This window comes from Heterocephalus glaber, unplaced genomic scaffold (genome assembly GCF_053883595.1).
Source record: "Heterocephalus glaber isolate CG9 unplaced genomic scaffold, H.glaber_assembly_v1.0 deba00001497, whole genome shotgun sequence".
In the NCBI taxonomy this organism is placed as follows: domain Eukaryota; kingdom Metazoa; phylum Chordata; class Mammalia; order Rodentia; family Bathyergidae; genus Heterocephalus; species Heterocephalus glaber.
Window position 1 is genome coordinate 45,539,174 of NW_028258320.1, and position 12,354 is coordinate 45,551,527.

Below are 12,354 nucleotides of genomic sequence, written 5' to 3' on the forward strand. Positions count from 1 at the left end.
TCTCCAAAATAGACCACACACTCGCTCATAGAACATGTTTAGGTAAGAGCAAAAGAATTGAAGTTATCCCCTGTATATTCAGACAATAGTGCGATGAAATTGGAGATCAATAGCAAAAGAAACTGTAAGAATTCCATAAACACATGGAAATTGAACAACACACTTCTGAATAACCAATGGGTCACAGAGGAAATTAAAGTAGAAATCAGACAGGAAGCTCCCTGCCTCCACCCCAGGCTCCTAGGGCAGAGAAACTCAGCTGGTCCCAGCACTCGGAAAGAAGCTCCCCACCTCCATCCCAGGCTCCTAGGGCAGAGAAGCTCAGTCAGTCCCAGCACCTGAAAGGAATCTCCCCTGCCACCATCCCAAGCTCCTAGGGCAGAGAAGCTGAGCCGGTCCCAGAACCCAGAAGGAAGCTCTGCTGCTACCATCCCAAGCTCCTAGGGCAGAGAAGGTGAGCCACGTGGGCCCCAGAAGCACTCCCCACCCTGGAAATGAGAAGACACATAAACAAGCCTCAAAGACAGACTTCTGGATCTCCTACAGCAACCCCAAAGGGAAACAAGATGGAACAATCTGATACTCAACCACCTGGACTCTCTGAACTGGCAACAAAAGAGGATCTGGGAAAAATGAAATCAGAAATAATTACTCAGATAACAGCAAAGATTATACTCATGGTGCAAGACATGATTAATAAATCTAGAGAGGACACAGATTAAAAAAATAAAGGATCTGAGGAACATGATGGGATCCCAACATAGGAAGCAAATGGAATTCATAAAACAGACACAAACAGATTTCCAAGAGATTCAAAACTCCATGGAAAGTCTGTGCAGCAGAATGAAACAATATGAGGATAGAATTTCAGATATAGAAGATAAGATTGCAATTAGTGACCAGGAAAAGAAAAATTGCTTTAAAATTGTAAGGGAACATGAGAAAACAATCCAGCAGCTGCTAGATGATGCAAAGAAGAATAATATAAGACTGATTGGAGTCAATGAAGAAAGAGGAGAGAGTGCAGATGACATAAAAAAACTGTTCACAGAAGTGATGGCAGAAAACTTCCCAAGGAGGGGAAAAGAACTTGACATACAGATAAGTGAGTCATATAGGACTCCAGCTAGCCTTAATCAAAAAAAATTTACACATAGGCATATAATAGTTAGGATTCCAGAAATCCAACAGAGGAACAAAATTCTACAAGCAGTGAGAGAAAAGAAACAAATCACATACAAAAGAAAGCCCATCAGAATCACAGCAGACTTCTCAATGCAAACCCTCAAGGCAAGAAGAGCTTGGAGTGATGTATTTCAAGCCCTAAAGGAAAACAGCCTCCAGCCTAGATTGATGTACCCTGCAAAACTATCTTTCAAAATTGATGGAAAAATAAGATACATTCATGATAAAGAGCACCTCAGGAACTTCATGAGTACCAAACCAGCTCTCCAAAAAATTTAAGACAATACCCTAGGAAAAGACAATGAGGATCACAACCCCAGGAAACCCAGCAGAATGAATCCATTGGGCATGACAAATTAAACGCAAAGGGGGAGAATCCAACAAAAAGAAAAAGTCCTGACAAGGCTTTTAAAACTTTTGACTTCATCTCCCTAATGAGTGTATAATTCAATCTTATTATTGTATTGATTAGTATTTTTCTGATTCTAGAGTTGCTCACCATTCCTTGTGCTATACTGGCTATTTATCATCTTCTTATGTCTACATTTTAATTGGGTTGTCTATTAATGAGCTCTAAGAATTCTTTATATATTCTGGTCATAGGTTATATGTATTGTAAATATGGTCTGTTTAAGGACTACTTTTCATTTTAATGATGTCATTTCAAATTCTAAATTTTGATGGAATCTCATTTATCTATTTTGTTCTTTTATACATCATGTTTTTTTATCCTAGGTAGTTCTTGCCTACCCTGAATTCATAAATATTTTCCCTTATAATTTCTTCTTAAAGTTTTATATTTTTAGGCTTTCTTATTTAGGTTCATAGATCCCTTCAAGTTATTTTCATGTATGGAAAAAAAGGGTTGAGGTTAATTTTTTTATATACAGATACCAGGTGTTCTAGTGCCATTTGCTGAAAACACTATCTCTTCCTCGGCTCTTGAATCCAGTTTATATTCTATAGAATGCTAAGGTTAAATAATCTTTCAAAACTCAGTGGACCATATATGTGTGGTTCTATTTCTAGATTCTCTGTTTTATTCAAATGATCTATATGTCTTTCCTTACACCAACACTGCCTTGATTACTGTAGCTTTAGAAGAAGTCTTAAAATTAGGTACTAAATGTCTTCCAACACTGTTTTTGTTTTTAACTTTTCTAGTTCCTTTGTACTCCTACATAACTTTTAAATTTCAATATCCAATTCTTCATTTATAGCAAGTATACACACACCTGAATTTTTATATATACCTTGTGTTCTCTAATCCTGCTAAATTCAAGTACAAGTTCTAGGGGCTCCTAGAGATTTCTTAGTATTTTCTCTGTAGATGATCATTTCATCTACATATAAAGATTTTTTTTCTACCTTGCCAATCCTATCCTAGTTGTGTCATTTTATTGCCAGACTGTTTTGGTAGGGACTAGGTTTCAAAGTTTAATGGACAGATAAAGAGTAAGCATATCTGCCCTTGTTCCCCACCTTAAGGAGAAAGCATTGTATCTTCTCCATTCATACAAGGCATTCTCGCTGGAAGTATGGAGTGCATGATTTTGATCTGTTGAGAAGTTTCTGTTCTACTTCTAGGCTCCTGATAGCTTTTACCATGAACAGCTATAGAATTTAGTCCAATACTTTTTCTCCAACTAGTGACAGGATCATATGGCTTTTTCCTTTCCTCTGTTAAAATGATGACTTTTGGGGGTGGATCTTCCAATGCTGAACCAACACTGCCATCCCTATTACAAAACCACTTTCTACATCCTGCCAGATCTGACTTCTAATAGTTTGTTTTGTTAAACAAATTTCTATGTTCATACTTTTTTCTTCTATTATCTTTATCCAGTTTTAGGATTAGCACAATGTTGATTTCCTAAAATGAGGGGAGAAGTGTTCCTTCTTTTTTCTGCTTTAATTGTTTGATATAATTTATCAGTTATGATGTTTATGAGCCTGCTGTTATCATATAGGTAGGTTTTCAAGCTAGGGATATACTTTCTTTAATAGATGCTATTCAAATTTTGTATTTCCTCCAGAGTTAGTTTCATTAATTTGTCTTCTAAGTTACTTCTTAGAAGTTGTCCAATTTATTTCAAAAAGATTTTTGTAATATGCTTTCTATATCCTTTTAAATTCTGTAAAATCTGTAGTAATGTCTCCTAGATCTTAACACTGTAATTTAAAAAATGTAAAACTGATATTGTGTAACAGGAAGAAAAGGTCTAAAAGTGTAGGGGAATTGGAAGGGGTAGGGGAAGGGAAAAAAGAGAAGGGAAAAAATATGAGCAGAGGAAAAAATTGGAAACAAGGTCTTTGCAAATAGGGAAGGGTGGAGGGGGTGAAGGGAGGGCAAGAGAAGGGGAAAAAAAATAAGAACCAAGAGACTCATGTAATGGTACAAGATCCCAATGATGAATGTAACTGTATTTTATACCTAAAATGTGTAAATAAAGTTAATGGGGGAAAAAAAAGTAGAAATCTGACAGTTCCTATAATTAAATGACAATGCCCATACAACATATCAGAATCTATGGGATACAGTGAAAGCAGTCTTACAAGGGAAATTTATAGCAGTGAATGCTCGTATTAGGAAAACAGAGTGAGCTCAGTTAAACAACCTGATGCTGAACCTCAAGCTTCTAGAAAAAAAAGACCAGGACAAATCCAAAGCTCACAGAAGGGTGGAAATTATAAAGATCAGAGCAGAAATCAATGCAATGGAGACTAATAGAATGATACAAAAAATCAATGAAGCCAAGAGTTGGTTCTTTGAAAGAATAAATAAAATGGACAAACCCTTAGCCAATCTTGTCAGAAAAAGGAAAGAAAAGGCCCAAATCCATGCAATTACAAATGAAAAGGGTGAAATTACAACAGTCCCAGCAGAAATCCAGAGGATCATCAATACCTGATTTGAGAACCTATATGCCAATAAGAAGGAAAATACAGAAGAAATGAACAGATTCCTAGATACATATGAATTACCAAAGTTGAACGAAGAAGACCTAAATATTCTAAACAACCCAATATGAAATTGAAAACTTAATTAAAAACTTACCAACTAAGAAAAGCCCAGGTCCTGATGGCTTCACTGCTGAATTCTACAAGACATTTAGAGAGAAACTAATGCCACTGCTGTTTAAACTCTTCAATGAATTTGAAAGGGAAGCGATACTCCCAAATTCATTCCTGGAAGCAAGCATCACCTTGATCCCCAAAAGCAGAGAAAGACCCAACCCAAAAAAAGAGAACTATAGGCCAATCTTACTAATGAACATAGATGCACAAATCCTCAATAAGATATTGACAAATAGAAAGCAAAAGATCATCAAGAAGATCATACTTCCTGACCAAGTGGGATTCATCCCAGGGATGCAGGTATAGTTCAACATATGCAAATCATTCAATGTAATACACTATAAGGATAAAGCTAAGGATAAAACATATGATCATCTCAGTAGATGCCAGAAAAGCATTTGACAAAATTCAACATGCATTTATGATAAAAACCCTACTAAAATTTGGAGTAGATGGTCTCTATCAATCTGATAAAGGCCATCTATGAAAAACCAACAGCCAATATCATACTAAATGGTCAAAAACAAATCCTTCACACTAAAATCAGGAACAAGACGAGGATGTCCACTATCACCACTCCTGTTCAATATAGTTTGGGAAACATTAGCCACTGCAATTAGACAAGAGAAAGAAATAAAAGGAATAAAGATAGGAAACAAAGAAGTTAAATTGTAATTATTTGCAGATGACACGATACTCTATATAGAAGATCCCAAGAACTCCACCAAAAGTCTTCTAGACTTAATAACCAAATTCAGTAAAGTAGCTGGATACAAGGTCAACACACAAAAATCAATAGCTTTCCTCTACACAGACAACACACTCACTGAAGGAGAAATAGGGCAAACAATTCCTTTTACAATAGCATCCAAAATACTGAAATACCTAGGAATCAACCTAATAAAAGTAATCAGAGACCTCTTCTTTAAAAACTATAGCAGTCTGAAAAGAGAGATTGAAGATGATATCAGAATATGGAGAGCCATCCCTTGCTTCTGTCCAGGAAGAATCAACATAGTGAAAACGGCCACACTTTCAAAACTGCTATATAGATTCAATGCAATCCCAATGGAAATCCCACCAGCATACTTCATGGACCTTGAGAAAACAATCCAAAAATTCATTTGGAACAAGAAGAGATCTAGAATAGCAAAAGCAATTCTTGGCAACAGAGACATGGCAGGGGGTATCACAATCTCCAGCTTGAAACTATACTACAAAGCTACTGTGGTAAACACAGCATGGTACTGGCAAAGAAACAGACCTGAGGACCAGTGGAACAGATTAGAAGATACAGAAACAACTCCGGACACACTAAGCCATCTCATCTTCGATAAAGGAGCCAAACACCCTCACTGGAGGAAAGATAGCCTCTTCAATAAATGGTGCTGGAAGAATTGGATTTCAACTTCTCAAAGATTAAACTTGACCTATATCTCTCTCCATGCACTAAACTAAAATCAAAATGGATTAAAGATCTAAATATCAAAACAGAAACACTGAACTGGCTGGAATAGTGGTTAGGTAGAACTCTTGAAGACATTGGTGTAGGAAAAAATTTTATGAAGAAAATCTCAGTTGCCCATGAACAAGCACAAACAATCAACAAGTGGGATCTCTTCTTATTAAAAATGTTCTGCCCAGCAAGAGAAACCACCAACATTGTGAAGAGACAACTCACAATATGGGAAAAAGTTTTCAACTGCTGTTCCTCAGTCAAAGGTCTACTATCTTGAATCTATAAAGAACCTAAAAAAATCAGACCTCCCAAATTAAAGACCCAATCCAAAAATGGGCATCTGAAATGAACAGACATTTCTCAGACAAAGAAGTAGAAATAGCAAATAAACCTATGAAAAATGTTCAACATCACTGGTCATTCGAGAGATGCAAATGAAAACAACACTGAGATTCCACCTCACCCCAGAAAGAATGGCTGCTATCATGAAATCAACCAATAACAAATGCTGGCAGGGCTGTGGGGAAAGAGGAACCCTCCTCCACCGCTGGTGGGAGTGTAGACTGGTGAAACCACTGTGGAAATCAGTATGGAGATACCTCAAAGAACTAGGACTGGAAGTCCCATTTGACCCAGCTATTCCCCTGCTGGGTATCTTCCTCAAAGAATTAAAAGAATCATACCACAGTGATATATGTGCACCCATGTTCATAGCAGCACAATTTGTAATAGCTAAAATTTGGAAGCAGCCCAAGTGCCCATCAACTGGAGACTGGATAAAGAAAATGTGGGGTTTTTTATAAGATGGAGTACTACTAAGCCACAAAGAATGAGAAATTAGAGACATTTATAGCTAAATGGATGCACATTGATGCGATACTCTTAAGTGAAATAGAACACATGTGTGTAAATACTGAATAGTTTCTCTAGTGTGAGAAACTGAAAGTGTAAATAAGGACTAAAAGGTATAATAGATAATGTGAAAAGGAAGGAAATTGGCAAAGGAGAAGTGGGAGGTGTAGGACAAAGGAAAGAAGGGAATGGAATTAATATGAGAAAATGTAAAAATGGAAACAAAGTCTTTGTAAATAGGGAGGGATGGAGAGGTTGAAGGGAGGGCAGGGAAGTGTGGAAAAAATAAAGAAGAGCGATTGTGTAAAGGTGCAAATTTCTAATGATGAATGTCATTAAATTCTATATCTAAAGTGTACAATAAAATTAATTTTAAAAAATAATAAGTTAACCATAAACATTTAAAAAAAGAATAAAGCTATATTATGTACCTGTACTCACTCCCCAAGATGATTGTAAACTAAGCTGCATGCATTGCAAACATGAACTAATTTTTGAAAAATCAACTAAAATATGAGATTAGTTGGAAATGCCTTCATATAAAGTAAGTTTTGAAATAAAAATTATATTCATTTTCAAAAAATACCCTTACTGCACAAATAATGGTGTTTTCTTCTAAAGTTATGCCTCTTACATTTTCATATCTTATTACATTAACTAGAATTTCTATTATATACTAAAAGTGAACAAATACTAAATATTAACAACTGAAAAGGTTAAAGTAGTTTTTGTTTGTCGAACATATGGTAAAGTAAAATTTTGTTTGTAAAACAAAAGATAAAGGGTACTTTGTTCTTAGTTAAATTAGTAATTTTTAACACTATACTTTTATCTCAAGTATTACAATAGTCTTTCAGCAATGTGATGTGTCATTCTTCTCTATTTAGAAAGTGGAGACAAAAAATCCATCATGAAAAAGATCTCAAAGAGAAGAGAAGATACTTTAAAAAGGGTAAAATATTAATGGAGTTTATAGGAATTTTTAATATAAGTTTTTTATGGCATTTTATCAAGTGATATATTTTCCTGCAGACAGTTTATATTTGCATTCTGTTGCTTTTGTGCTCTCTGAAAAACATTCTGATTCTTAAACAAGGAAATAAACAACTTGTTATACAATTAGGCATAATATTATTGGATAGAATTAGCATTGAAGAAGTCATACCCTGCTTCCTTTCAGAAAAAGGAGAATTCATCTTATAATTTCATCCACTCAAAGGGCATGGGCTTCACAATATCCTTTGGTAAATAATTTCAATTATCTAGCAACACTTTCTGTCAGGCATTTTTTTCTCACAAACAATGGAACAGAAATATCTTTTCACATCTTTTGCTTTTTCAAATCTTAAGAAAAAGTAAACAATTCATTACAATTCTTTATAAAATCATGAGTTTATATTTGAGTCCTTAATCACATTGAACAAATTTTGACTTTTGTTTGTTTTTTAAATTTTAAACATTTTATTTATTTGACAAAAATGTGTTTTGCAATATGTATACATGGTAGAATGGCTAAATTGAGCTAATGAACATGTGAATTAGCCTACATATTTATCAGTCCTTTGAGGTGAGAACATTTTTTAATCTACTCTCTTGGCAGTTCTCAAAAATACAATACATATTTGTTACAATTGTTGCTAAGTCTTGTCACCATGTTGCACAATAGATTTCTTGAACTTTGATAGGAGGAGCTTTTCCTCCTTTGATCAACATCTTTCCTACCTATCTCTAATACCCTCCAATCCAGCTCCTAACCCCAACTCCCTTCTATCCTCTGGTAACCACCATTCTACTCTACTTTCATGAGTTCAGCTTTTTAAGATTTCACCTATAAGTAAGATCATATAGTATCTGTCTTTTTAAGACTTGGCTGTTTCACTTAACATAATGTCCTCAGCCCTCCTAGATATCTTCCTGAAAGAGTTAAAGCCATCATTTTACAGTGATACATGCATATCTGTGTTTATAGCAGCACAATTTATAATAGCTAAATCTTGGAAACAGCCTATATGCCCAACAACAAATGAAAGGATAAAGAAAACAAGGTGTTTGTACACAGTGGAGTATTACTCTACCATAAAGAAGGATAAACTTGAGGCATCTGTAGATAAATGGATGCATCTTGAGATCATAACATTAAGTGAAATAAATCAGATACATAAATTTAAATATCTATGATTTCTCTTTATATGAGAAACCCATAATATAAATAAAGAGTAAAATGAAAGATAGATAATAGGAATTAGGGAGATCTTTCTCAAATAGGAAGCAGAACAAGAGATAAAAGAAGAGGGAGAAGGATGAGAGGGGATGGCAAAAAAAAGAATTGAAGAAAAAGTGGAAATAGAGCTTTTATAAATGGAAAGAGGACCAAGAGTTAGAAGGAGCAGGGAGGGATGAGAGTGGTAGGGGATGAAAAAAAAATTACAATGTATTATGTACATATGCCACCTCCCCATGATAAAGGCAATCATTGTGTACTGCAAATATGGTAGTAAAAAAGGAGAGAGAGAAAACTATAATGTTCTTAAAGCTTATTTGTTTTGTCACAAATGATAGACTTTCCTTCTTCTTAAAGGCTAAATAGTATCCATATCTTTGCTATTTTGAATAATGCTGCAATAAACATGAGAATGCAAATATCTCTGACATTCTGATTTCTTTTCTTTTATATATGCATCCAGTGGTAGGATTATTGGATTATATGTAAGTTCTATTTTTAATTTAAAATCAAACTTCATAGTCTTTTCCATTATGACTGTACTACTTTAGATTCCCAACAGTGTGCAAGCATTCTCTCTATATCCTTTCCAACACTTGTTCTATATTTTTGGTAATAGCCATTCAAATTAGGGTGAAATGATATGTAAATATGGTTTTGATTTACAATTTCTCTGATGATTAGTGATACTGAGTTTGGGGGGTGAGGTGGAAGGGTGTTTTTGTTTTCTTTCTTTTTTTTCATTACTGGGGATTGAACCCAGAGTCTTCACACTGAGCTACATCCCCAGCCCATTATTGTTTTTTATTTTGAGAGAAAGTCTTGCTAACTTGCACAGTCAGGACTCTTAACTAGCAATTCTCCTACCTCAGCTTCCCAAGTGTTAGGATTAGAGGTGAGTGACACTGTACTCAGCAGCATTGTTTCATTTTCACTAGTTGGCCATTTATATATCTCCTGTTGAGAAATACCTATTCATATGATTTGGCTATTTTAAAAATTATCTTTGCTAGGGCCAGGGATTTAGCTCAGTGGTTTTGCTGCCTGCTGGACAAGTGCAAGGACCTGAGTTCGATCCCCGGTACAAAAAAAAATTATCTTTGCTTATTATTGAAATTTTTTAGTTCCTTATTTAATTGGGGCTTTTAACTTATCAAATGTGTGTTGTGCAAACTTTTTTTCAGTTCTGTAGGTTGTTTCTTCACTTTGTTGGTTGCTTCCTTTGTTATATAAAAGATGTTTAGTTTGATACAATCCTACTTGTCTATTTTTTGTTTTGTTGTCTGAGCTTTTGCATTCACATCTAGAAAATCATCATCTAAATCAATGTCATAGAGCTTTTCTCTTATGTTTTTGTATAATAACTTAAGTCTTACATTTAATCCATTTCAAGTTGATTTTTGTATATAATATGACATAAATGTCTAACTTAATTCTTCTTATGTGGGTATCTAGTTATGCCAACACTATTTATAGAAGAGATTCTTTCCTCATTGTGTATATTTGGTAAATTTGTAAAAATGAATTAATGTTAAATATATGGATTTATATCTGGGCTCTCTATTCTGTTCCATTGATCTATGTGTCAGTTTTTATGACACTAACCTGCCATTTTGATTATAGCTTTGTAGTATATTTTGAAGTCAGAGTGTGAAGTTTCTAACTCTTTGTTGTTGTTGTTGTTCTTTCTTTCTTTTTTTTTTTTTTTTGCTTAAGATTGCTTTTGTCTTCAGGGTCTTTTGTAAGCAAATTATAATGTAAATTATAAAGTACTTTATAAGGATTCTGAGTATACCAAATAGCTTAATTCTAAATGTAAAATCCTAGTAAATTTATTAATCCTGATAAATGTTATATACTTGGTTCTACATACAAATTTTATAATTCATAGGTTAAATAAGCTATAGGTGAAGATAAGGATGAATGATACTCTTTTTGGACTCTCAATAGTATGAAGCCCCATTAGAGTTAATTTATTTAAGTATTTAATCATTTTCCTACTTAAATATTATTATTTATTCATGTTATCTCTGTCAGCCAGCAATCCTTTCCCTGCTTTGCTCAAAAAGAAGTTTCATCTAGTCAGTGATTGAAACATATATAATCATAGAATAACTGATTAAGATGACTATTTTATCACTGTGTTCTAGATGGAGATGCGGAATTAGTTAAAAATGCCCATAATCCCAGGAATGGTAGACAAGATTATTGGGAATTAAAGGTAGACATTTATCAATCACTTGCTAGGGTTAATGTTCCACCACACCTTTAAGAGTGTTATTCCTTGGTCAAGAGTGGAATTATGTATTTTTACTTGTCTTGAGGAAGATGCTGAAGGTTGAAAGTAAGAATACATCTTAGTTCATGCTGGCTTTATTCATTAGTTTTTAAATGTGGCACAAAATCCACTGGTAGATTTTGAAGTTCTTTTAGAAATTCTGTATCCTGGACTCATGTTATAATACTGTTTTTATCATGAGCATGTTAATACCCTACTTTGGTTTTTGACATGAATTCATGTTATTAATGTGATAATGAAGCTGATGTGTCTTCTTGCTCTTTCCATTCCAACTGCACAGTAGTTTGGTTAGCATGCACAGTTATCATTTCAAGAATCTTTGCTATTACATTTCTTGCTAAATTCATACTACATATTACTCTAAAAAGGAATTAACATTGTTAGAATAGTTTACTTTAGAAGATTGAGGCTCTAAATTGGAAAAATATTCATTTTAATGTACTGAATTTTTAATGATGTAGGATATTCAATTAGAATTACTAGGAGGCAGCTAGAAATATAGTTTTGATACTCAGAATGATATAGGGAGAAGAGGTATAATGATGAATGTAACTGTATTTTATACCTAAAATATACTAATAAACTTAATGGAAAAAAAGATTACAAGTACAGTCCTCCAGGTAATATTGATTAAATGGTGATCAAAAGGGAAGACAAGTCATATACAGGGAATTTCCCATTTAGGATATCAATCACTGCTATCTCTCTCTAGGGGAAGTAGTACTTCTTTTCCATTTTATAATGCTAACCAGTGAATGTGCCTCAATTGTTCTTCATGTTGGTTCCTTGCTGTGTTGGCTCCTGGAGGACTGGTGCCTTAAGGCAGGCCCTGTTTACTTGCCAACAAGATATCTAATAAACTTACCTATCTATAATAAGAACAGTCATGGCCGGAAATAAATTTGGGGAGTCACGAAAGCACATGCACTCTCCAAAGGCTTTAAATATGCCTACTTTTACTCTATAGGGCAAAAGCATGACCACTGGAAAATATAATGAATACAAGTTTAGGAATAGAGGGGAAAGATATGGAAAGTTTTCTAAGGATGCTTAACATTATAAGATGGTACAGAATAATCAAGTAATAGGTAACAATGGTATAGTACTGAATTTTCAAAGGATTTTCATATATGTTTGATCTCATTTGACTCTACTAGAAGATGAATGAGTAGATAATACATGATCACTAAGAATTAGCCCTTGGTTTTTAACAATAGATTCTTCCTGCTATTACAGAGAGAGAGAGAGAGAGAAAGCAAT

General features: G+C 34.2%; 1 protein-coding gene across 1 annotated transcript in view; it reads left to right on the top strand.

The window, feature by feature from the left end:
- The window catches only part of Cc2d2b (coiled-coil and C2 domain containing 2B), a 112,029-nt gene that overhangs the window by 9,204 nt on the left and 90,471 nt on the right, over window positions 1-12,354 (top strand). Inside the window, exon 3 of the mRNA XM_087185004.1 lies at window positions 7,462-7,526. Within this exon, the coding sequence (XP_087041130.1) occupies window positions 7,485-7,526 (42 nt within the window). The 5' untranslated portion in view covers window positions 7,462-7,484. The remainder of the gene's footprint in view (window positions 1-7,461; window positions 7,527-12,354) is intronic.